The 25,540-nt window shown below is 46.0% G+C and overlaps 2 protein-coding genes across 4 annotated transcripts in view; one reads left to right on the top strand and one right to left on the bottom strand.

Moving 5' to 3' along the window:
• LOC144727240 (uncharacterized) overlaps nt 1–19,334 on the top strand; it is a 63,211-nt gene extending 43,877 nt beyond the window's left edge. For all 3 annotated transcript variants that reach the window (XM_078605924.1, XM_078605926.1, XM_078605923.1), the window contains exons 17-23: nt 392–580; nt 5,479–5,536; nt 7,802–7,835; nt 10,294–10,352; nt 13,408–13,485; nt 15,167–15,322; nt 15,803–19,334. In XM_078605924.1, the coding sequence (XP_078462050.1) occupies nt 392–580; nt 5,479–5,536; nt 7,802–7,835; nt 10,294–10,352; nt 13,408–13,485; nt 15,167–15,322; nt 15,803–15,919 (691 nt within the window). In that variant the 3' untranslated portion in view covers nt 15,920–19,334. The remainder of the gene's footprint in view (nt 1–391; nt 581–5,478; nt 5,537–7,801; nt 7,836–10,293; nt 10,353–13,407; nt 13,486–15,166; nt 15,323–15,802) is intronic.
• Nucleotides 19,313–25,140, bottom strand: LOC144727241 (biorientation of chromosomes in cell division protein 1-like). Its single transcript, XM_078605927.1, has 3 exons — nt 24,837–25,140; nt 22,637–22,761; nt 19,313–20,874 (listed from the first exon to the last, which is right to left on the bottom strand). The coding sequence occupies exons 1-3, from the start codon at nt 25,119–25,121 to the stop codon at nt 20,574–20,576; spliced, it is 711 nt and encodes a 236-aa protein (XP_078462053.1). The 5' UTR covers nt 25,122–25,140; the 3' UTR covers nt 19,313–20,573.
• Between the last annotated feature and the right edge of the window lie 400 nt (nt 25,141–25,540).

Here is a 25,540-nt window from a genome sequence, read left to right as displayed (position 1 = left end):
TGTAGAGGTGGTGCGGCTGAAATCGCACTCAGTCAACCATTCTACACAACAAAGACTCTCAAACGTGAATAAGCCGATGCCTACTTCACCACGCTGGTCGCTTTGCAACAGACCGTGAAGCTTCTTTGTGTTCAGCCGCTCGAATAAACATTCATCTTCCGACTGCTTCGACATCACGAGAGCTGATTTTGATGCACCACCACCACCCCGCAAGATTTTCTCCCCCGGGGTTGCAAATCGCGGTGTGGAAAAATATAAAGCTTTTTTTTCATACCGCGCACCACCACCGTTCATATTCAAATTACTGGTAGCAGCTGCCACCCTCGCTAGCCTTGGCATCCCGTCGAGTAATCACGGTGCCGGACTTGTTCTTTTACCCCTGCGCGCTCAGATCGGACGCGGTGCGGCGCCTGGAGAAGCTGGACGTGCACGCCAGGCCGATGGTGCCGCTGTCGCCGAGGCCGCTGCTGTCGAGCCGCGAAGGGTCGTCCGAGGCGGTGACCCCGCCGTCGGCGTCGTCGTCGTACCCCACGCTGCCGTACAGGCCCTCGCTCTCCCTGCCCACCGCCGCCCACCCCAGGTCAGTTCCGACAACGACGACTTGTGCTCGACGCGGCCGCCCCTCGGGCATCTTCGCGGCGCGCGTCTCAGAGCGCTTTACCATCTCGATTTAAAGCTTTCGTGACTGCAGGGATTCATCTTCTTGGTTCTTTTGATAAAGTCACGTAGAAGGGAAATAATAAAATAAAAAAAGTATATATCTTTTATATTTTATTATTTCCCTTCTACGTGACTTTACCGAAAGAACCAAGAAGACGCTTTACCATCGTCACGTCGCATCATGTCGGCATATTCGTAAGGGGCCCCCCCCCCCCACCCCCCCGATGGCAGCTGTCCCTGTGCGGGCACAAGGTGACTCGGCACCACCTGGCTTGCACCACCTGGCTTGCACCACCTGGCTTGCACCACCTGGCATTAGTCTGCTAGTCGGGGTGCGATGAATGCCGCTGCTGCGGTGTAATCCCAATCAAGTAATTCGCGGTGTCCTTTTTTAAAATTTGGCAACATTTGGTCGTATGTAAGTATGTCGAACTCATTTCGCACCGTACATGGCTAGCCTTGCGAATCGGAGGTGCGGATACTACGGTGGTGTTACCGCATTTCTACCGCTGGCTGGACAGCCACGCTCGGTGATTGAACCCGGCGGCTTCTGGATTGCAAGCCCAGTGCGCTAACCATTACATCGCTGCAGCGCCCCTCTAAGTGACAGCAGTAAGAACTCGTGAAGGGCATCGCAGCAAACCATGCAGCCATCGCAAAACTCCCGTTGTGTGGATGCAAGGGAAGAGACGCTGGAAAGTTAAAACAATTCACACGCTAAACATCATTGACATTTTTCGTCGAGGTTTTTGGCCACCATCACAGTAACGTGCCGATCAGAGGTTGGGAATTCAAATCCCTTTGAGGGTGATTTAGATCCCCCTTCACTCTGGGATTAAATGAAATCAACAGTGACAGTTATGTGGATATACTCACCCCTGTCATAGGAATGTGTCATTTCATGTGCTGATATTGGTTTGGGCATATTGACAAAGGTTTCACACGTAGGCTTTCGTGACCATTATTATCTATTTAATACCGAAACAGGATGACTTCTTTGCAATTCTGGCTAATCGCCTGATGAGGCTGGTTGTTGTAATCACCAGCGAAACGTGACAGTACTCAAATTGTAAATGTTGTGGGTTTACTCTTCAACACACCGGTTAGTGCTGTACTAGCAACTAATTGGCACGTTTTGTTTACGTGACCATCCTGACTAATTGGCTGTGTCGGGCAGTGGCGGTTTTAACGACACATTTATATGTAGGCGATCTAACCCAAGAAAAACTTAACTTTGGACTCTACGGTTTGTATTTTTGTACAAATTGAGGAATTGTTTTTGGGGGCATTAACATCGTGGGGGTTTTTGTGGGCCGGTGTTCCCCGAGCCGCGAGAGCGCCGAGACGTTTGCACGGCCAACGCGTGGCCCTCCTGCGAGTATGAAAAGCAGAGATAAGAATAAGCGACTGAACCCACAGCCAGAATTCGTGCAACTGCGAAATCAGCAGCGTGACCCACTCAGCCTTTGGTGAAAATTAGCCCATAAACAGGAAATAAAATAATGTTGATATTTAGACCGATTTTCTGCAGTAGTTTTTTATGGGGGGCAGAGGGGGGGGGGGGGTGGTGGGGAGTACAGTATTTACAAATTAGAATCCTATACAAAAATAACAACGCCTGTAAGGCCCCCATGGCCAAAGATGTCCATGGGGGTCTTACAAGCGAGCAACACGCACCCTTAAGACTAACGCCAAAATACTAATCCTGCGCATGTTTAATTACTGGTGGGCGAGAGAAGAGTTTGCGAGTCACAATAATGAACGAAGTCCGTTTCGCCGAGATGCCGGATACGACTCGTGCTTAAGGTGATATCTGTGGCCACAAGAAGGGCCCCCACATCGTACCCCCTGGCTTTGACGTGCATCCCTCTCGAGGACATGGCTGTGGTATTAACCACCAACCTCATCAGAACACCAACAGGCCGATGCACACATCTCCTTCATTATTTGGATACTAAAGACAAGCCATGACAGGGCGACTGCAGTGCCGGATTAAGCTAGTGCGGGGCCTGTAGCATATGTTATAAAGGGGCCCTAAATAAAAAAAAACATAAATATTAAAACATCAATGTTTAACTTGCATAGTAAAGTAATTCTATTTTTTCATTTGCTATACAGCCAGTAAAGTAATTCTATTTTTTCATTTGCTATACAGCCAGTTAATACGACAATCGCTAACCTTAAACACCCAGTTGTTCATAAAAGTTGAAGGCGGTATAGAGCAAGTGCAGAATCACTGAGCCGGAATTTATAGCTTGAAAGCGTTTAGCGCGGGTGCCTTGAAAGTGCGGGGCCCGTAGCATATGTAGCTACTTGTGCTACGAGGATAATCCGGCACTGGGCGACTGACCATGCAACCCAACTACGCGCCACAGAGTAAACCACGGTAGCCTGCGCTCCATCAGTGAAGGATTTGCCAAAGAAATCGAATTGTATTGCTACTGCATTATAAATTCAACGCCATTCGTTTTTAAATAATCTTAATTTCTGCGTGCATTTTTACAGCAACTAATCGCAGCAGTAGCAGCGTCCATGTAAACTTAATCTTTCTCACAAAATTAACCTACAAACACTAGTGGAATGTCAGCAAATAAATAACAAACGTACGAATTTTTCGATTTAAAGCTTTCGTGACTGCAGGGATTCATCTTCTTGGTTATTTCGGTAAAGTCACGTAGAAGGGAAATAATAAAATAATGAAAATAAAACATAATAAAATATACGTACGAATGTCAGCCACCAAGTGTTGATCGTATCTGGATTCAAATTAATGATATCCATCGGCAGTGTTGGTTGTGTTGAATGTAGCGTAGAAACTCGCGACACGTGGGCTATGAGAAGGCTACCGTCGCCCACTTCCTGCAACGGAGGAGGAGGATCAAAACTCCACTAACTCCTGAAGCCCTCTCTCCGTGCCGAGCCAGATCCCCACACTGGCATTTCGCTTGTGAACACATTGCTGCCGCCATGCGCAAAATATAATAGTAACAGTGGCAGCTCTCCGATATGTTTGATCAGAATCATCAGAGTATTTATTTATACAGAAGGAATCCCATGTGCTATGAATCTACATTTCACCTATGTCCAGTAGGGCAGGTCAGAACGTTACAACAATACAAAAACACGATAGGAGTGCTAAGTATAGGAAAGGTAAACAAATCATAGTAATAGGTTTTTACACTTTAATCTGGTACAAAAACTGACACCTTTATACAAGGGATCATGTTTGCAATAACCACAACACAAGCAGTCAAAATGCAAACAAAAAAAGAAACAACTCTGATAATGATATGCACTGTCCTTGAAGTTGATTGGTCCACACCCAATACAGCTTTTCTTAGAGCCTAGTCTCCATTGATGTTGGAACAACACCAATGGACCAACACCAATGGAGCCGCACACCAACACCAATGGACTGGTAATGTCTCCATCACAAACCAAAGGGCAAATCGACAAGGCCCGATTGCGTTTTGGCTGCTTAGCTAGGCATTAATCTCACCCAGTCTGTGAAGTAAAAAAATAAATAAGCAGACAGCGTCTCCTTCATACACCCGCCTCCGCATGTACACAATCAAAGTATTGCTGACACAACCAATCAGCCGCAAGCATGGCCTTCTGCGAGTTGATACTACCATCGGCAATCAGAATATTTGTTTATGCTGGAGGAATACGATGAGCTGTAAAGCTCAGTTTCACAGGTGTCCAGTCGGTGATTTTAGATGATTCCGATTCGATATAAAGCAATGATTCGAATAAAAAAAAACTCTGGACCGGCATCAACATACACTGCCTCATTAGCAGAGTGGTCAGGCTTGCTTATATCAAATCCGTTTATAAGCAGTGACATCGCGTTGCATGAGTTTTAATTACGCGCGTGAGATAATGATTCGCATCGAATACACGCCGAAATGTGTAAACGTTGACCATGTTACGATTTCTTCACGTGGGCTGATCAATGCATTTAATTATTTTGAGCTGTTTCCATGGAATTTAAACAGCAAGAGGCTAAATCATTCCTCGAGTCACGTGACATGTTACGAGGTTACGAGGTCACCAATTTATTCTTCATAAAACTGGTATCTTAAAAAAGGACGGTTGTGAATGCGTGTTGTTTAAGCACTCATTAAATCGTATATCATTCTGCTCAAAGTAAGCGTGTGTCATGTAAAAATTTACACACATTGGAACCTCATTTGCCAGTAGAAAAATATGATAATTGTTTTTTTACCCTTTTATCTGGCAACAAAACTGACACCTTTTTTCAGGTATTGTGGTCTATGCAAACATGACTCCTTGTAAAAAAAAGGTGTCAGTTTTGTTGCCAGATAAAAGGGTAAAAAACAATTATCATGTTAAAATGTGAAGAATTTCTGTAACTTCAAGGAAGGAAGAATTGGAATTAGTCTGACTTTCCTAGTGAAGGCATCCGATTGTGTACACTGTATGTCCTTGATCATTATAAATGTCGCCGCACAGCGCCGCTCTTTAAAATGATGGGTTGATACTCTTTGGTTCTTTCGGTAAAGTCACGTAGGGATAAAATAAAATAAATAAAATCACGACGTTTCGATTGCAACACAAGCAATCATCATCAGGTGGGAAACCACAGCAAGAAAAGGTTTTTTATTGCTGTGGTGGTGATTGCTTGTGTTGCAATCGAAACGTCGTGATTTCATTTATTTTATTTTATACCTCCGTGACTTTACCGAAAGAACCAAAGAGTATGGATCCCTGCAGTCACGAAGACTTCAAATCTAGCTGGGTAGATTATTCCTTCTCTGACTAATGTCACATTGTGTGTCACGTGTTCCGCCGCAGGTCTCCACTGCCATCACCGTCCTTCCTGAGCAATCAGACGTTTTCGATGCTGACGCAGGTAGGCGCTGCGAAAGAACGTCCCGGTGCTCATTCACTTAGCGCATGTCTCATCAACAAATGCATCTTCGGAGCGCTTTATAAAAAAAATTGATTTACGTGAATGTCCCAATACTTAGAATAGGTAAAAAAAAGATAACACATCTTCTTGGTTCTTTCGGTAAAGTCACGTAGAATGGAAATAATAAAATAATTAAAATAAAACATAATAAAATAATTCTCACGACGTTTCTGCCACAACGCAAGCAGCCATCCTCAGGTGGAGAACAGGTCTGTCGAGAAGACAGCGTCTACGTGACTTTACCGAAAGAACCAAGAAGATGAATCCCTGCAGTCACGAAAGCTTTAAATCGAAATTTAAAAGATAACACATTTAGCTTAAAAATAACAAAGCGTATTCTTTGGTTTTTTCGGTAAAGTCACGTAGGTAAAACAATCAATATAATAACTAAATTTAGTTGTTTTCATTCATTTTATTTTATTAATTGTTTTACCTACTTGACTTTACCGAAAAAACCAAAGAGTATGAATCCTTGCAGTCACGAAAGCTTCAAATCTAGAAATAACAAAGCGGTCTGTGGGGGTTGCTCATTTATTTTTTTATATATGGGAGGGTGAGGAGTTCTGATTCATTTTCTCTCCCATGCAATTCCCACAAAGCTTTTCATAGGACACCAAAGCAGATTTGTTTGTAAATGTCGCTACAACGGCGACAGAAAGAAGGCCAATAACTCGATCCAGAATACAATGACTCTTCACAAGATTTGGAATGTGTTAACTGTTATGCGCCATTGATGCGCTGTGCACAAGGACGCGAACCACCTGTGGCAGACATCGATGTTTTGACATCGATGGAGCAATCTTGATTTGAAGCTTTCGTGACTGCAGGAGTCCATACTCTTTGGTTCTTTCGGTAATGTCACGTAGGTAGAAAATAAAACAAAAGCAAGTACAACCAGCTCGTCAATGCTCTCGGGGCGACAGCAACAGCGCACATTTACATAACCCCGTAGTTCACCAGCTTAACACACGGTCTACCCTAGGCAATTAGATTTTTTTATTTATTGATGCGGTAAAACGTACAGCAGATAATTGTTACATGAGCTCGCTCCATCATCAACGCTTTTCTTTTTGTATACGAACCCTTTGGGGTGAGTGGAGCGGCACAGTCCACGCCTGAGTTCGATTCCCTGACCACGACTAACATCAGTGGCGAGCGATATCCCTGAATCGTCCTCGGGCCTGACGGATGGGTGCGGTGAAGTATGGTCAAACAAATTCCCGTGCCTTGGCGCGGCGTTTAAGCGGGCCCTTCATCTAACGGTAGGTTGACAAAATGGCAAATAATCATTGTGGTTATTTTATGAAGATGTTAATTGCGTAACGTAAATTAATGTTAGTTAAAAAAACCCCATCGATTTTCTTCTTCGTGCGGCCGATGTTTGCTGTAGAGCAGCAGCTATGATTGTACGTTGAGGTGGTAGAGGCGGATGATTGCGTCGGCAGTAGCTGGGTGGTGAATTGTCGCCGTGACGGCGCCTCCTGTATTGTATTGGTGATTCGGGCCCTGAGGCGTTGTACGTCCATTGGTCTATCCTTCTGCACAACCACAGTCGCACACCGCAGTGATTACATGTCCATGTGTTGTTTTTACTGTTTTGCACACGATAGCAAAACATTGCCAGTGTGTATCTGTCAGGAAACTGAACAAGAATTGCTCATCCATAATATAGTTGATTTTGGGTTAGATGGCGTAAATATAAATGTGTCGTTAAACCCGCCGCCACCCGACACAGCCAACTAGTAAGGGTTGTCACGTAAACAGAACGTGGCAATTCGTCACTAGTGCAGCACACCGGTGTGTTGGAGAGCCAAGCCACAACATATACAACCTGAGTAGGACGTGCATGATATTGGTCGCGAAAGCCTGCGTGTTAAAGAATTGCTAACTCACACTATGAGATCTCTCTCAATACTCTGATATTGCACTGTTTTTGAGTTATACGCCTTCTGGTGTCATCTGGCCCTACACCAATGGGGACTAGGCTCTAAAGAAAGCCGTCTCGGGTGTGGGCCAATCAACTTCAAGGACAGTGCATATTATTATCCTTATCAGAGTTGCTTCTTTTTGTTTGCTTTATTGACTACTTGTGTTGTGGTCATTGCAAACATGATGCCTTGAATAAAGGTGTCAGTTTTGTACCAGTTAAAAGGGTAAAAACCTACCATTATAAATTGCTAACTCCTCTGTGTTTTTTTTTTGTAGAAATCAGAAGACTCGACTGGATCACCTGAGAAAGGTGAAACAAAGCCCCTCCTTGTGTTTCATATTTTAGTCTAATCGGCAGCCTGCAGAACCTTTTCATGTACAGTCGACTTTTGATTATCCGCGCTAATTACGGGAAGGACAACTGGCGGATAATTCTAAATTACAGATAATCCAAAAATAAAATAATTTTCCGCGGATCTCTATGTCAAAAACCACTAATGTAGGTGTAAATTACGTTTAAGTTTCTCTGCGATCGCACAGTTTCGTCAATAAATGATCAAATAAATCACGAGAAATTCAGCTACAAAACTGACGATTTCGATTGTTACTCTTTCGATTTAGAACGAATACTAACGATCGACCAACCGATGATGTGCGTGCTTAGTGAAAGCAACTCTCCTGCTTTCGCACAGAAGACTCTGCCCACGAAGTGGATGACAGCAGAGCCACGCCAATCAACATCAATAAAACTCCGCCCACTGTGTGTCTACAGATATGCAACTACTGCGCTGTAGAGGCGATCACGTGATTTTCTGATTAACCGGTGCAGCATATGTGTTCGGTTTAAGCATGTGACTGATTTCCAAGAATAACAATGTTCTTAGATCATTATTTTGGGCTTATGGGAAAATACATGAGTTAGTAATGTATGTCAAAATCTCAGGTGCATGGTTAATCCGCAAATCGGTTAACCGCATGCGGATAATCGAGAGTCTACTGTATTTCATTTGCAAGGCTAGCTCAGACACAGTTCAAAAGCAGACTGGGCTATGGACATGCGTTGATGTACACGTGCACATACCGCCAGTATTAAAAGGTTTCCGCCAACAATGTGCTGCTAATGAAGCTCGCAGAACTACTCCGAATAACTCGACTCCTTTGTCATTGAACATCACCTTCCACCAGCACAAACAAATGCAGTAGTAGACGTGAGGTCTCAATTGGAAGGTTGTGAGTTCAAATCCTGGTTATGGGGTTTGACTCGGCCCATCATCCCTTCGGGGTCGATAAAACATGTACCACTTTGTAGGGAAGGTTAACACCAGTCTTCCATTAGACGATTAGAGAGACTTGTCCCTACCATAGGAATGTGTTAAATTTCCACCATTGGTTCAGGGCTGTAAGCGGAAGATGAACACCAACATAAATGCACCTTTTCAGCAAGACTTTGGTCTCTGAGAATTCATAATAATAACATCCATAACATAGTCGTGACCAGGTCTTTATATTTAATTGTTAAAGCAACCAACGTGGAATCAAATCCCAACCCGAATATTTTTAAATTAGCTTCTGCCCGTGTGCACAGTTTAACGTGTGCTGTGTGTGTGTACGTGTGTGATGAGAATGTGCAATTTGTATTGTTTTCGGTGCAGAGATGATTGCTGTAAAATTGATTTATTTCTGAAGTTGTTTAATGTGAACAGCTGCGTTATTACACATGGCCCATACCACACTGGAATCGAATAAGATATTACAACAGTTTCTAGTATTTACCACTGCTTGGGTCACCGTATACATTTATATATGTACGTTGAACTTCTTTCACACCATATGTAGCAAACCGTGCTAATCGGAGGTGCGGTGGAAAGACAACAAACTAAACACAAAAAGCAGTCCTAAAAAAATTAGTTTGTCAATTTAAATGATTTAAAAGTGCATCGCTCCAGTGGCTTCCTCATATCAGAAGCAAGAGCGTTCCAGACGGCTGAAGAAGCGCATCTGAAAGCGTCTTCGTTCGATGATCAACCGAAAGCTGCTGCTGCTGCTGTGAGGATGACACGGAGTTTGCCTGATGATGGTTTATGCTGCTTGACGAGATCAAGCGCTTAGCGTGCAATGAGCGTGGCCTTTACAACGAATTCGTTCGGCAACCGGAAGCCAATTCAGTTCGGCAAGCGCTGCACAAACTCGGTCAGATCTCACGCATGGTACGTGATGGGTGCACGTGACCTGCCTGCCCAGCGCTCGTGTCAACACACTCCGCAGCACGCGTTGATTTTACACCGAGTTAACCTAGGAGAGGTCTCGGGCCAGGTTAAGATACCACTTATCTCTTATCTCTTGCACGCATGGGCAGCGGTTGCGAGTTTTTCTCAGCTCCGCGGTGCAGTGTGTAAAGCAATCTGCCACTGCTCCCTGAGTCACGCACCTTATCACCAGCGCAGGCTCGACTCATTCGAGTCGTGCTATATCAGGGGCTGGAGCAGTGGCGCGTCGGGGAGCACGCTTGGCGACGAACGCGGCGACCTGAGTTTGATTCCCACCCCTATCACCAACGCACGCTTACCAGCGTGGTGAAGTATGGGCAGACACACAGCGCGGGGAGACCTTGATCGAGCAGTGGATTGCCTAAGGGCCTGTCAATTATTATATTATTAATGTTAGTATTACGAAACTGGCCCACATGTTCGCATTATAGTGCATGTAATTACAGATTTATATATTGCTCCAATAATTGTGATTCAATCCTGTTTTTATCTTTTCTTTAGATTTACGATATCCATATCAGAGCCACGAAAGTCAACTTTGCAGGCCTCCGTCTGATACGGTGAGTTGATTTACACAAATTCAATGCACACCAACTCGTTTGCAATAGTCTCAAGGCTTCAATTCAAATCTTATGATTTATTCAAATTACTTGCAGGAACTAATACATCTTTTTATTCCAGCATGGTCCTTAAGATCTTCCTATCTCCAACTTCTCAGCACTCCCAGGGTCTCGGTTGCGCTCTTTTGGTGATCGGTGCTTTTGTTAGCGTGGTACCAAAGCTATGGAACGCCTTGCCACTTGAAATCAGGCAATCAGAGTCGGTAGATATATTTAATTCTACTTTAAAAGCCCCATCACTTTAAAGTGGCCTTCCCTCTTTAGTTTGGTCGGTTGCCCTGGTTCTGTTTTTGTTTTCTGATTTTCATGCATTGCGCATCGGGATCCTACGATGGAATGCGCATTTTACATTTGAATTAGTATTTTTCATTGACGATGGTCAACATATAATGAACATGTGAACGGGATTCCGTTCACCCAGCAGTATAATTGGGGAAACGCCGCAGGTAATCAATCAGCAGGTTGCATTTGGTGGGGCAAAGTGAGAGGCAACTCCCACCCCTTCCAAGGTGTCCCCTCAACCAGCAGAGGGAGCTTTTCAAGCCGCTGTTTTGACTTCCTAATTTTTGTGATTTTGCGTGGATGACAAGGAGTTTTGCATTATTATTATTCATTGACGATGGTCAAAATATAATGAACATGTGAACGGGATTCCGTTCACCTAGCAGTATAATTGGGGAAACGCCGCAGGTAATTAATCAGCAGGTTGCATTTGATGGGGCAAAGTGAGAGAGGCAACTCCCACCCCTTCCAAGGTGTCCGCTCAACCAGCAGAGGGAGCTTTTCAAGCCGCTGTTTTGACTTCCAAATTTCTGTGAGCGGCAAAGCCCATCCAATTATCCGCATTTGTCCGTGTTTTGTCACGGATAAGTGGGGGATCAATTTGTGCGCGCAACTCACGAGTCATCCGCAAAGTTCTTCCCCGCACGTCGGTGCGGATGGAACGGGTCGTTCTGTAAATACAGCTTTAGTCGCCCCCTTTAGCAGCCGTACTGCAACACTTGTGTGTTTTTATAAACACATTCTTGCGGAGGGAGCTGGTAGGAACGTTGGGTTGCTGGGTCAATGGCCAGGGTCAACGGCGGCGTGGTATATTCCGCAAATATGGCGGACTGTGAGGGCGGGCACAAGCCGGCGTGAGTAGGTTAAACGTTGAGTTTTATAAGGGCACCACGGGGTGACCAGCCCCTCTCCACCCAGCCCCACCTCTCCCACCCCTCACCGAGCCCCTCCCCACCCTCCCCTCCCCACCCAGCCCCTCCCCACCCTCCCCTCTCCACCCAGCCCCACCCCGCCCATTTTTGGATGCACGACGGACGGACGGACACAATAATCCCCTGTGGGCTGGTGGAACCAGGTGGTTCCTACCAGTATTATATAACCAGTAAGAAACCCCATACAGCGATAAGCGTCGTCTTGGGTCATGTTATATATTTTTTGGGCCCAAAATGAAATGCAATGTGAATTAAAAGCCTTCCCGCAGTGTGCGGTTTTACTATCAGGTGACGTTATCGCAGCGAAGCCACGTGCAGACTTTCTAATGAGCGCTCCACACGTCTTGTCTGACGCTATTCTTCGTCTGAAAGAGCACGGAAAATGCCAGCCTTCCTCTGCGATTGCAACCTTCATCCGGCCAAATTATGTAGACAGCATAGACTTTGTTATCACCCCAATGCATATCTTTGTATTAGCTTCTATACTATACTTCTAGACTATATTTCTAGACTTATTCTTGTTTCCTCCCCCTTGTTCAGATGCTAGTTTCGTTATTTCTTTTATTTATTTGAGACATTAGTGGAAGGCGCCTTACAAAACGAATGTAAATCATGATCCGTTAACTTTGTTATTTATGTATGATTTTTACAAAGCCTCGAGTAACGTATAATTACTCTTTGGTTCTTTCGGTAAAGTCACGTAGGTATAAAATAAAATAAGTAAAATCACGACGTTTCGGGCGCAACACAAGCGTCCATCATCAAGTGGGACAACCACAGCAAGAAACAATTGCTGCAGTAGGCAAAATAGCTTATTGTGACAAGGGATTATATAACTGAGGAAGGGGGAGGAGCCAAGGGGAGTGTGGGGGCGGGGCGTGCCACTCTCCTCTGACCTACGCCCCGCCCCCACACTCCCCTTGGCTCCTCCCCCCTTCCTCAGCTATATAATCCCTTGTCACAGCAGCTCTTTTGCCCACTTCAGCAATTGTTTCTGCTGTGGTTGTCCCACCTGATGACGGACGCTTGTGTTGCGCCCGAAACGTCGTGATTTGTTTTATTTTCTACCTACGTGACTTTACCGAAAGATCCAGAGAGTATGGATCCCTGCAGTCACGAAAACTTCAAATCAAAATTTTATGTATTATTATTTTATTATTATTATGATACTTCCGAAACGGGTTTCTCACGAACATTTATTTTTCTTACATCATGGGACCTCCTTTGCCAGTACCAAAATATACTAATATGGTTTTTCCCCTTTTTTTTCTGGCAACAAAACTGACACCTTTTGGAAGGAATCATGTTTACATTGACCACAGTACTTGCAGTCAAATGCAAACAAAAAACAATACTCTGATAATTTATGCATTGTCCTTGAAACTGATTGGTCCACACCAGAGACAGCTTTCTTTAGAGCCTAGTCTCATATGGTGTTCGACCAGATGACGCCAAAAGGCGCACAGTTCAAAGACAACGCATTATCAGAGTAATGAGAGCTCGGGGTGAGCAGCTACATCATGGGACCTCATTTGTCATCTAGGCTCTAAAGAAAGCTATCTCTGGTGTGGACCAATCAGTTTCAAGGACAATGCATAAATTATCAGAGTATTGTTTTTTGTTTGCATTTGACTGCAAGTATTGTGGTTAATGTAAACATGATTCCTTGCAAAAGGTGTGAGTTTTGTTGCCAGAAAAAAGGGGAAAACCCCTATTAGTATTTATTTTTCTTGACAAATATTTCCAAAGTCGATGCACTCATCAAAATGTTCTTTTGACAGGAAATCTACTCAAAGATCTGGTATGCCAGCAGGTTCGATCGCCGGAAAGCCGAAGACATTTTAAGAGCATCAAACTTGGTATGTGTTGGTGCACGAGCATTTTTCGCTATTTATTATCACTCGAATGGCTCTCTATATACTAGCTTGTTAGCACGTCCTAGGACGGAAGCGTAAAGTAGATTTACCTCTTGCTTGACGTGCCGAAGAAATAAATACAGCCACCAAACGCACTGCGATGTGGCGTAGAATTATTTTTTGCCTTCACTTTCTATAAAGATACGTAAAATCGAAAGCGAACTTGCGTAAATGAATGTTCATAGCCGCTCGACCTTCTGCGTTAGTCTAAAGATCCAGGCACACGTGAATAAAAATGTATATTAGTTGCTGCATTGATTTCTTTCTTAGCTTTACTTTCCATGAAGAAAGGTCAAAATTAAATACTATAGAGTTAGTAGATACTGCTATAGATTCAGTCGATACTGCTGACTCTATTGTATGTAGGGTGTGTCGGCATAAAGCCATGCCTGCCGCAATTGTATGCCTGACGGGTATCTGTCATTTACAGATAAGTGTTAGAATTGGTTTAGGCAACATCCTTGGTAAGATTCTCACCTTGACCATCATTTTCTTTTCATGTGATTTTAGTTTTTTTTATTAAACACCTGTGGATCCATAATAGAGGGGGTTTTTTTGGGTTAGATCGCGTAAATATAAATGTGTCGTTAAACCCGCTACCACTCGACACAGCCAATTAGTAAGGTTTGTCATGTAAACACAATGTGCCGATTCGTTACGAGTACAACACACCAGTTGTGTGTTGGAGAGTAAACCCACCACAACATTCACAATTCGAGTGCCGTGACGTCTCGCCCGGTCCTTACAACCGGCCTGATGAGGCTCCATTCTGGATGATATTGGCTCACGAAAGGCCAACGTGTTGAACGCTGGATGGGGCAAATTGGAAAGGCGACGTGTGTGTGTTTCGGCCGTTTCGTCCAAATGGGAACCTCGGCCTCCCCGACGGGTTTTACCTGCGGCCTCCTTCACCGCTTCTGACTCCAGTCTGCTCACCGAGCTCTCGAGCTCCTGTCCCGACTAATACAGCCGCGTGCTGTGTGCCGTCCTGCCAGAGTAACCCTCTCCCTGCATTCGCTTCTATCATAACAAAGCGACGCTCACTGTTCATGCTACCACGGTGGCGAGATATTAACTAACTCGCCTGGTATACAGGAGGTCGTGGGTTCGATCTCGACCGTGACGCCTGCAGTATTATTTGGAGTTTGCGTGTCTCTCTCCCGGTGGTCGCATGGACTTTTCTCCGGGTCCTTCGGGTTTTCCCACCACATTTAGAATCAACGTCACGCGTTTAGAGATAAGCCACTTCGTTGTGGTCAGGTCGCTTCTGATAAAGAGCTCTATGGCTCAGTGGGCCTTGGTGACATCAATTCAGAAGAAATCAATGGTCTTTTCATATCAATTGGTGTAGGTTTACTGTCAGTGGTGTACGAGTGTGGTTGGCATGGGCCCTGGTGCAAGGAATGAAATGGGGCCCTTCCAGCCCCCATAGTCCCTGGTGCCAAGTTGTGCCGCCCACAACAGTCACATCGTCACTTTAAGATATTTTCTTGTTCATGTTTTTGTTTGTTGCGGTTGCACCCGATTCAAGAGCCAAATGGCTCACAGGGCGATACCAAATAAATGAACTTGAACTTGAGACACATGCTGCTTACGTGCCGGCCTGCGGCTGGGCCTCTTGCAGGACGGAGCGTTCATGGTGCGGAGGAGCTCCGGGCATCAGCAGAACCAGCCGTACACGCTGGTGGTGTACTTCAAAAGGACCGTGTTCAACATCCAGATCCGCTACGTGGAGGCCGAGCAGAAGTTCGCCCTCGGCATGGAGAAGGCGGGCGAGGAGGTAACGCGGCGTTTGTGTCTCATGGACACGTAACGACCTGGTGCTTCGTTGTGGTCGCTGTGCGTGTCGTGGGTGTCCAGGCTCCAGACATGTTTTTAAAAATGAAACTCAACTATCAACTGAGAGCAGGTTTTCCCCTTTTTTCTGGCAACAAAACAGTTGTGTTAAGATGTTAAAACCCCTATCACTACTCCAACCCCCATCACTACCCCAGCCCCTATCACTACCCCAGCCCCTATCACTACCCCAGCCCCTCCTTCACCTCTCCCACCTGTTCTCCTGTCACCATCACCACACCACCACTTTTAATGAGCCCAATCTTAATTTCAATGAAATGTACAATATTACAAATGTTGTAAAGCGCCTTGGAATAAGGCGCTGTGTACATCTACACAACACGAGGATGCAAAACGCGTTGCTTTTCTAAACGTACCGCACTTTAAACGTTTTTCTTACCCCTTCCTTTCATCCCTTCCCTAGAAATTCAACAGCGTGCCGGAGATGATCGAGCACTACGAGCTGATGCCGCTCACGCTCATCGGGAACCAGCAGGCCGTGCGAGGGAGCACCCGGCTCCTCTACCCGATATCCTCGTGACCACCACCAGATCCCAAGCCCAAGAGCCACAGCACCGCTGCACCATCGACACCACAGTGGTCATCCATCCGCACCGGCGGAGTCTAGTTGGGTGGGGATGCAGAGGTTCGCTTTGTCCCTCACATTAGGAATCGCAGGTGCATATCATTATTTTTTTCTTAATTGTAAACTATTACAAATAAATTAATAACGGTGTCCAGTTTTTTTTGGGGGGGGGGGGGGGCATTGTCCCCCCCTCTCCCTCCCCAAACCTCGCCCAGGTCGATGATGAGTGATGATAATGGGTGGTGATGGTTTTGGGTGGCGATGATGATGGGAAATGATGATGATGATGAAGCACATCGCCAACGAACATCGCATTGGCCAGACCAGGGGTCGACAAAAACCTGCGGCTCTGGAGCTGCACGCGGATCTTTCGGGACCGCTTGGTGACGTGGTCTATTGAGGACCACCGCCGTCTCGTACTCACCATGGTGCATTGCGGCTCTTGAAATATCTCCGTTTTTTTACCGAATTCGAAAAAAATGTCCCCTTCTTGTTATTTTGGTTGCCGACTCCCTGGGTTCGACCTTGGCTCAGTTTCACCAAAATTGGACAAAGGTAAACATTGGCCAACAAACGAATTGGATCGTTTAAATGTTTGTGACTTCTTCTTGCATCTCGCATTGTACTCACGAGGTCACGTCCAGCTCTCGCCGCCTCGTGCGGAAGCCGAACGGATGTCTCCAACGCCCCCACTGAATTTCCGAGGCGCGCGCAATGGCTCACGAGAAGGTTAACACGAGGACATGCAACGGTGTTAAAATCTCAAACGCGTTTTCACGTTTTCTTTCAATGAGCGTGTCACATTTCATTTAACGTTTTAAAAATGTGCTATCATTTTACTTTGCGGTGGTTGAGCCAAGTAATTTCGTCGGGAGCAGTGGATCGGGTCTCGCCGTGATTGCTACCTCCTTCATATTTGTGATTCGGGCGTTGAGTCGTCGTTTTTGTGTCCCACGGGTCTGTTCCGGGTGCTTTGTCCAGGAAAGTTGCTCAATGTTGCGTCGGAGGATCCTCATTCCAGGACCCATCTGAAAGTGCGTGGGGAGGGCCGCTTACGGTCGCTTGAGTTGTTGTTCTGCAATGATCGCCGATTGATGTCGAGTCGCCGGGTTGATGGCGCCATTCGTGATTCCGCACTGAACGGAGCCTGAAGGTCACCATCTCCCCACTGCCCGGATTCGTGTTTGCTCATCCAAGGTAGAGCAATTGCAACGTGCCATATTGGCACCACAAGCACAGCATGTCTTTGTGGTAACGATGCAAACTCTGTCGCGTAACTCTCTTCTTCGTGTGGTTGGGGTGAAATGTTACGATGTACGCTGTATATCGAAACAGAGAACATTGCAATGTGAAGGAAAAGTTCATAAATGTATAATTTTAATTAAGCTGTAATTAGCTCCTTTAGTTAAATGTTTTTTTACTAAACTATTTTACAACCAAGTATTTCCTGAACTTATTTATCCTCTTCAGTAATGTAGCTAAGTGTAAGATGAGCGTAACTGCGACATGAGCAAAAACTGTTAAGTCTATGCAAGTAAAAATATTAATATTCTTGGTTCTTTCGGTAAAGTCACAACCCTATTCTTCACCTGAGGACAGCTGCTTGCGTTGTGGTCGAAACGTCGTGACAATCTTTGTTTTGTTTTATTTTATTATTTCCCTTCTACGTGACTTTACCGAAAGAACCAAGAATATGAATCCATGCAGTCACGAAAAGCTTTAAATAAAAATATTAACTTTGTGGTGGTGTCAGTATTCTGGACAATGCAGGTGACATTACTGGCCAGTTGCATTGCAGTATTGCGATTCAGATCATACCACTCAAGCTTTGCTTTCAAGAGTACATTGTTAGAATGTTAGTCGCTATCATTGTTTTATTATGTTTGTTTACCTTGGAAAGCCACATCGAGTCTCAATTATTTTCGAGGTGGCTGCTGCCAGGTTGTTGCAGCGAGGGGCAATGCTGCCAGGTGTAATTCTCGTTTAATTGGCAGGTAATTTTTTCAGCATTGGGATGTTTGTATGTTGTTTTTAAACCTATGGAAGTAAACCGGAGAACCCGGTGAGAAAGCCTGGAGAAAACCCACGCAGAACAGGGGGAGAACATAGACACTCCACAAGGCGTCCGAGTTGGGAGTCGAACCCAGGGAGCTTCTTCCTCTGAGACACCAGTGTCACCACTGCGTCATCATCCTGCCGCTCTTTCGTCGAGTTTGAGCTTTCGTTGAATTTCAGCGTTGAGTAAACGTATCATTCATAAGAGGTTTTTTTGGGTTAGATCGTTAAGCCCGCCACCATCCGACACAGCCAACTAGTAAGGGTTGTCACGTAAACAGAACGTAGCCAATTCGTTACTAGTACAGCACACCGGTGTGTTGGAGAGTAACGACACATTTGTATTTACGCGATCTAATCCAAAACACCTGTATTATGGATATTGGCTGCGAAAGCCTACGTGTTAACAAACGTATCTTTGTGGGAGTTGAGGTTTTTTATTGTAATAAAAATGGAGCGTTCATTTACGGGATGGGAAAATAAACTCAAGTAATATTTAATTTCAGCTGTTTTACCCTGATAATTAATTCGTTGTGGACTAATAATGTATAAACGGCGTATTTAACGTCGTAATCATTTTGTAGGTGGTGCATGCATAAACTATGTGGACATGAGTGTGTGTGTTGTAGTTAAGCAAAGGTAACTAATTGTCACAATCAACCATTGCATATTAGAACGTAAATGTACATTCCTGTTTCCCAGCATCTGTGAAAATGATCTTTTGCTTACGAGTTGTAACCGTGTATAACCAACAATTTTCGAAAATGGATTTACCAGTTTTGAACTTTTAAGTTCCTTTCACCTGCAAGTTCTGCACGATTGATCCAGTCAAATCTTTAAATTACGACAAAAAACCGTCACCGTTTCATAGGGCAGGCTGGAAGACCACAGGTTTCAAATGACAAGTGTGTAAAAAAACAGCCTCTGCAATGTGAAAGAGAAAACCATCAACAGTTCCCTTAAGAAATGCACTGCGGTCTTCGTATTGGGTAATTTTTTACCTACGTGACTTTACCGAAAAAACTAAGTGTATTCGTATGAGGTCACCATAAACCAGCAGTGACATCTGGACTGGCTTCGTTCCCATTGGGACTCATCAGCAGTTAACGATGTTCACTGCTGCAAAGTCTGCCTCTGGAAACAATAGCGTGGAGTTCCCACTTCATCACTCTGGGGCCCATGAGCTTAGTTTAAGGGCCTGCACTATTATTATGCATTTATCTCGCCAAGTATCCATGAAAGATGCATGTATTTTGCTCCATATCGTCATGGAAGTGTCCAACGTTCTTATTCTGTGATTAAAAAATGCTTTATTTATTGTGTTAAGCATTGCTATTTTCCAAATACATACATTTTCAAATGGTCAATAGTGCATTTACATATTAACAAATATTTTGCTGAAGTGTTTGTCAATTATGAGTTCAGTTTCATCAACTACTCGTGTATAGAATAGTACTGAAGCCACAGACATGTGAAATGTGCATATGTACATTTGCAACGACATCCGTGTTTAAATAAAGGTTATAAATTACCAAACATTGCCTTTTTCTAGAAGAAATTATTTTCGTGCTACAGCAGTTTCACCCACGTGGTCTGCTTTCCAGCAGTCTTAAACAGAACACTGGACCAGCTTTGCCACTGCGAGACATCTTCCAATCCAGAAGCATTTACAAACCCTGATGAGGCCCAGACAATCTAAACTCGCCAAATTTGCTTTCTTAAACAAATGCCGCTGGATAATATTAGCCTTGGACCAGAGACTGTTGTAAAATAACAGTGTGAACAGATGGAAGTCGACTTGTTTATTTACCCATAATGCTTAATACAAGGTTTTTAATTAGATGTGTGCCAAACATGCAGTACTCCTGCCAATAACATCCGATAATCTGGCAGTGTTTCATGAGCCTGACTGCTTATGAGACCCAGACATGTGACTCTTTTGCCTTCTAAATACATTATTTTAAACCAGTCTGAAAGCCCCTTGGGCGAGAGGACATATTTGGGTTTTGTGTTGTGAGATGGATTCAAAGTACACAGCGTGAACATACAAATTCAGTTTGACATTTTACTCGGTTCATTACTGGGAAGAATTTGAGTGGGAATAGGATAGGCAACTGAACTTTTTCACTGAAAAAATATAATTTGGGGTTTGAAATCCTAACAGCTCAAGTAAGTACACATTAACTATAAGCCAGCTGATCAGACACTACAAACAATCTAATTTACATTAAACATCATTAAATTAGTTTTGCCCATTTCGTGGACTGGTTGATGAGAGCCACGGACACATTTTTTCAATATGACAATTATAAAACATCGCCACAGTAAAAAAAAATCCAAACACGCTTAAGAATATTGTTTCTTAAACGTGACTTTGTAAATGTTTACAGAGGAAAAAAAAAACACAACCGAATAAAACCAAATATAGACCTCTGAAAAAAGCACGACAACATGAGATGCTTCGTTCATAATGACGTCTCTCAAAGACAACCAAACACTTGCGATGAAAACAAGCTCTTGACAGGCAGAAAAAAGTGGCGAAGCTTCGCCTGCACTACTGCGGATATGCAGCCTCCTCCGTTGAGGCCACGTCAGTGTCTGCTGCTGCTGCCGCCGCCTCGGCTTCCATCGCCGGTGGAGCGTGTGGATCCTGGGAGTCGGTGTCCATAGGAGGGAGCGGAGGAGGCGGGGGAGCCGCTCCTGCCGCTGCTCCTGCCGCCACCACCTCTCCCTCCTCGTTCACGCCAAGATACTCGTGCACCACGTTTTCGATCTGCGGCCGAAAGAACGTGCTGATCTTTGGGTTGACCACTTGATGGACGATGCGGTTCACGGCAGACTCCAACATACCCGACCTGAAAAGCCACAAGCGTTCAATATATGAGGTATATATATATACTCACCTAAGTCTACACAATGAGAACTATTCACCAGATTTTAAAAATTGTTTAAGACAAAATACACTTTTGGGTCAGGAGAGATGTGCGTGACCATGATGAAGATGGGAAAAACACTGTACAGATTTCAACTACAATACAAATGCCCAGAAGTTGTTTAGGATAAATACTGTGAGCAGATAATGTTTTTGTTGTTTTTCAAATTCATTTGGTGAAATATTTTCTCCCACTCCCAGTTTGATGTATTTTTTTTGTATTTCAGTTTAGTTTGGGGGTACATTTTTTCTAATTTTATTTGTTAAACATCCATATATATAGTGTTCTATTTTACATTTATCATTTTAATGACGACAATTTCAACAGCTTTTTGTGGAACGTGCAAGTCAAAAGTATTCTTTGCTGCAGTAGCGATGATTTCTCAACGCAGATTCTGCACGAAAAGCTGTGCGGTGCCAGACCGGCTTCTAAAACCGAGCCGGCTCCTACATCCAGAGGACGTGAACACAGACAAACAACACACACTCGTGTTCTTGGTTCTTTCGGGAAAGTCATGTAGATAAAAAATAAACATAAATTGAAAAAAATTAAAGCAAAAAAACCACGACGTTTCGATCGCAACACAAGCGGTTGAAACATCGTGGGCTTTTTGCTTTTATTTTCAATTTATTTTTAACTGTATTTTATTTTTATGCTTTACCTACGTGACTTTCCCGAAAGAACCAAGAATATGAATTCCTGCAGTCACGAAAGTTTGAAGTAAAAAACACAATCGTGCGTTAACATTTTGTCAAGGTGTAGTTTGATGGTCACCGCTTCTAAAGTACCACATACGCATCAGTCAATGAATTTCGGTAAACTGGAGAATATTAGCTGCGTTTGCTCTTCGAGCTGGGATACATTTACCTCCGAACAAAATAATTAAGCGGGTCTCAAGGCAAGGAGCTCGATAAGAACTCGTCGCACACTGCAGACTGTGCCACTTGTCCTGCACGTGGCATTAGCCGAGGTGCCACCACTACCGTCGCACACCGTGCATGACCAAAGTGTTCCTCGAGGGGTATCTGTCAAAGATGAATTCATTACGGGACGAGGGTGACTGAGCAACACAAAGCGAAGTGACGCTATACTTATATATAGTTCAACACGTAGTCGGCTTTCGCGACCAATATCATCCATAATAGTTGTTTTGGGGGTAAGATGGCATAATTATGTGTCGTTAAACCCGCCACCACCCGACACAGCCAATTAGAAAGGTTTGTCACGTAAACAGAACATGCAAAACAAACGTATATTATGGGTTTATGTTAATATAATAACGTGCACACACAGTCGTGAATGTGACAGTGGTTCAAGCAACTGGAGATGCAGCGCCGTCCAGCAAGGTCGGAGAGAAACTCAAGTTCAAGTTCATTTATTAGGTATAGCCCTGCGAGCCATTCGGCTCTTGAATCGGGTGCAACCGCAACAAACAAAAAACATGAACAAGAAAATATCTTAAAGTGAATAATGTGACTTAGTGCAAACAGAAAATCCAAGAAAAGACAGCAAAATATTGCAGAAAAAACACCGTACACCCCCGCTGTGTGCAAAAATCCCAGTGGGATGCAAGTCAAACAACAACAACCACAAGACAACTTAGATTAAGGCCATCAGTCTTACTCCGTACTACAACAAACAAACATGGCCAAAACAAGAAACTTTTAGAAATCACCAAACTCACTGCAGAATTGTCTGTCGGAGCCCGTTTCTCATTTGATTTTTGTTGATCTCCGGAGTCCAATTCTGGTGACCCAAGTGATTGGACACGAACGAATCCATTCTCTCGCGGAGGTTCTGGTAAGCAGGCTGCAAAACAGAACACGGTGTGAGTGTGGCAGTGCGACACAACACGGGGTTTCTATAAACACATCATGCACACAGCACAAGACAAAGAACCCTCGTATAACCTGCACAGACTGTTGGGGCAAGTGCTCCTACGAAGGCCGACACGCGGCACACGAGGGGGTGGGTGGCCAGCACCACGCCCGGCCGCCTTTGTCTCTCCAGTGGCGATGTTTACACACCGCACCAGGGACTCTTTTGAGGCTGAGTCGACCTAGGCGACGACTCGTAGACCACGGGGAATGACAGGCGAGGTCTCGTCACCTCAACGTGAGTTCTCTGACGAGCCTCAGGGGTCGAGCTTGAGCCGGGGTGGACTCGAGTGAGTGAGTGAGTGAGTGAGTCGGGTCTCTCTGGCTCTGGGTGAGTGGCTCTGGGTGAGTCTCTCTGGGTGAGTCTCTCTGGGTGAGTCTCTCTGGGTGAGTCTCTCTGGGTGAGTGGCTCTGGGTGAGTGGCTCTGGGTGAGTCTCTCTGGGTGAGTGGCTCTGGGTGAGTGGCTCTGGGTGAGTGGCTCTGGGTGAGTCTCTCTGGCTCCCTGTGCTCTGCTTGTTCCATGCCTGTGCCCTTAGCGTCTCCATGTAGCTCTGCCTTCTGCTGTCTCCCCGTGTCCCTCCCCGTGTCCCTCTCCGTGTCTCCCTTCTGCCCGTGTCTCTGTCCACGTGTCTCCACTTCTCTCCCCGTGTCTCTCCCTCTGCCAGTGTCTCACCCCCCGTGTCTCCCCCTCTCTGCCCGTGTCTCCCCCTCTCTGCCCGTGTCTCCCCGTGTCCCACTCCCCGTGTCTCTCTCCCCGTGTCCCCTTCTCTCTCCCCGTGTCTCCCTCTCCCCGTGTCCCACTCCCCGTATCTCCCCGTGTTCCCCCTCTCCCCGTGTCTCTCTCCCCGTGTCCCACTCCCCATGTCTCTCTGTCCCGGTGTCTCTCTGTCCCCGTGTCCCACTCCCCGTGTCCCACTCCTCGTGTCTCTCTCCCCGTGTCTCTCTCCCCGTGTCCCACTCCCCGTGTCCCACTCCCCTTGTCCCACTCCCCTTGTCCCACTCCCCTTGTCTCTCTCGCCGTGTCTCTCCCCTCGTGCCCCACTCCCCGTGTCTCTCTCTCCCCGTGTCTCTCCCTCCCCGTGTCTCTCTCTCCCCGTGTCTCTCCCCCCGTGTCTCCGTGTCCCCCTCTCTCTCCCCGTGTCTCTCTCCCCGTGTCCCACTCCCCGTATCTCCCCGTGTTCCCCCTCTCCCCGTGTCTCTCTCCCCGTGTCCCACTCCCCGTGTCTCTCTGTCCCCGTGTCTCTCTGTCCCCGTGTCTCTCTGTCCCCGTGCCCCACTCCCCGTGTCTATCTCCCCGTGTCCCACTCCCTGTGTCTCTCTCCCTGTGTCTCTCTCTCCCTGTGTCTCTCTCCCCGTGTCTCTCTCCCCACTCTCTCTGCCTGTGTCTCCCCTCTCTGCCCGTGTCCCACTCCCCGTGTCCTACTCTCTGCCGGTGTCTCCCTCTCCGTGTCTCTCCTCTCTCCCCGTGTCCCCGTGTGTCTCTGTCCCCGTGTCTCCCTCCCCGTGTCTCTCCTCTCTCCCCATGTCCCCGTGTCTCTCTCCCCGTATCTCTCTCCCCGTGTCTCTCTGTCCCCGTGTCTCCCCTCTCTCTCCGTGTCTCTGTCCCCGTGTCTCTGTCCCCGTGTCTCTGTCCCCGTGTCTCTGTCCCCGTGTGTCTGTCCCCGTGTGTCTCTGTCCCCGTGTGTCTCTGTCCCCGTGTGTCTCTGTCCCTGTGTCTCTGTCCCCGTGTCTCCACTCTGTCCCCGTGTGTCTCTGTCCCAGTGTCTCTGTCCCCGTGTCTCTCTCCCCGTGTCCCCGTGTCTCTGTCCCCGTGTCTCTGTCCCCGTGTCCCACTCCCCGTGTCTCTCTCTGTCCCCGTGTCTCTCTCCCCACTCTCTCTCCCCGTGTCTCTCTCCCCGTGTCTCTCTGTCCCCGTGTTTCTCTCTCCCCGTGTCCCCGTGTCTCTGTCCCCGTGTCCCCACTCTCTGTCCCCGTGTGTCTCTGTCCCCGTGTCTCCCCACTCGCACCCTGGTGTCGAAGTCCGCCAGGCAGTCTCTGCGGAATTGGTCGAAGAGGCCCTGAGACTTGAGGTGGTCAACGATGGCAGCGATCAGCTCCGGGTTGCCGGGCGGGAGGTCCTTGGCCATGGCACCGCGTCTCCTCCACCACCACCACCTCCTCGTCACCACCACCACCACCTCCTCGTCGTCATCCGCTCTTCTTCTTCCTCGATGAGACGCAAACTCGTGAAGCCTTCTTCCTCTATCCCAACTCGCGAGCGGTCGCCATTGGACTCGGGCGATTCGACTCATGAACAATCGAGCGTCGTCGATTCCGTTTGTTGGAATCGATTCCTCCCGCGTTCGACCCGTCGCTCGCTGGCGGGGCGCGCGTGGAGCTCGCTGCTCGATTCCTCTTCCCGCGTCGCAGGAATCGCGATTCTGAACTGGATCGATTTGTTGTAAACAGTTGGTATCGATCCGTTACTCTAAAGTCCGCCTCCTTAGTATTGTTGTGTTTGTGATCACATAATCTATATTGTTTATATACAGCGTGTGTGTGATCACATAATCTATATTGTTTATATACAGCGTGTGTGTGATCACATCATCTATATTGTTTATATACAGCGTGTGTGTGTGATCACTTAATCTATATTTTTTATATACAGCGTGTGTGTGTGTGATCACATCTATATTGTGTATATAGCGTGTGTGTGATCACTACATAA

The sequence above is a fragment of the Lampetra planeri genome, chromosome 25 (assembly GCF_965212315.1).
Source record: "Lampetra planeri chromosome 25, kcLamPlan1.2.h2, whole genome shotgun sequence".
NCBI lineage: Eukaryota > Metazoa > Chordata > Hyperoartia > Petromyzontiformes > Petromyzontidae > Lampetra > Lampetra planeri.
This window is presented reverse-complemented; position numbering and strand designations above follow the sequence as displayed.

Bases quoted from the DNA above. Each gene is read 5' to 3' on its own strand.
- LOC144727241 (XM_078605927.1), bottom strand. From the start codon at position 25,121: ATGAGTCGAATCGCCCGAGTCCAATGGCGACCGCTCGCGAGTTGGGAT. The intron at 22,762-24,836 runs GTGCGAGTGGGG...TCTGTTTTGCAG, and splicing joins TGGCGGACTTCGACACCAGG to CCTGCTTACCAGAACCTCCG. The intron at 20,875-22,636 runs GTGAGTTTGGTG...GTGGCTTTTCAG, and splicing joins CTCCGACAGACAATTCTGCA to GTCGGGTATGTTGGAGTCTG.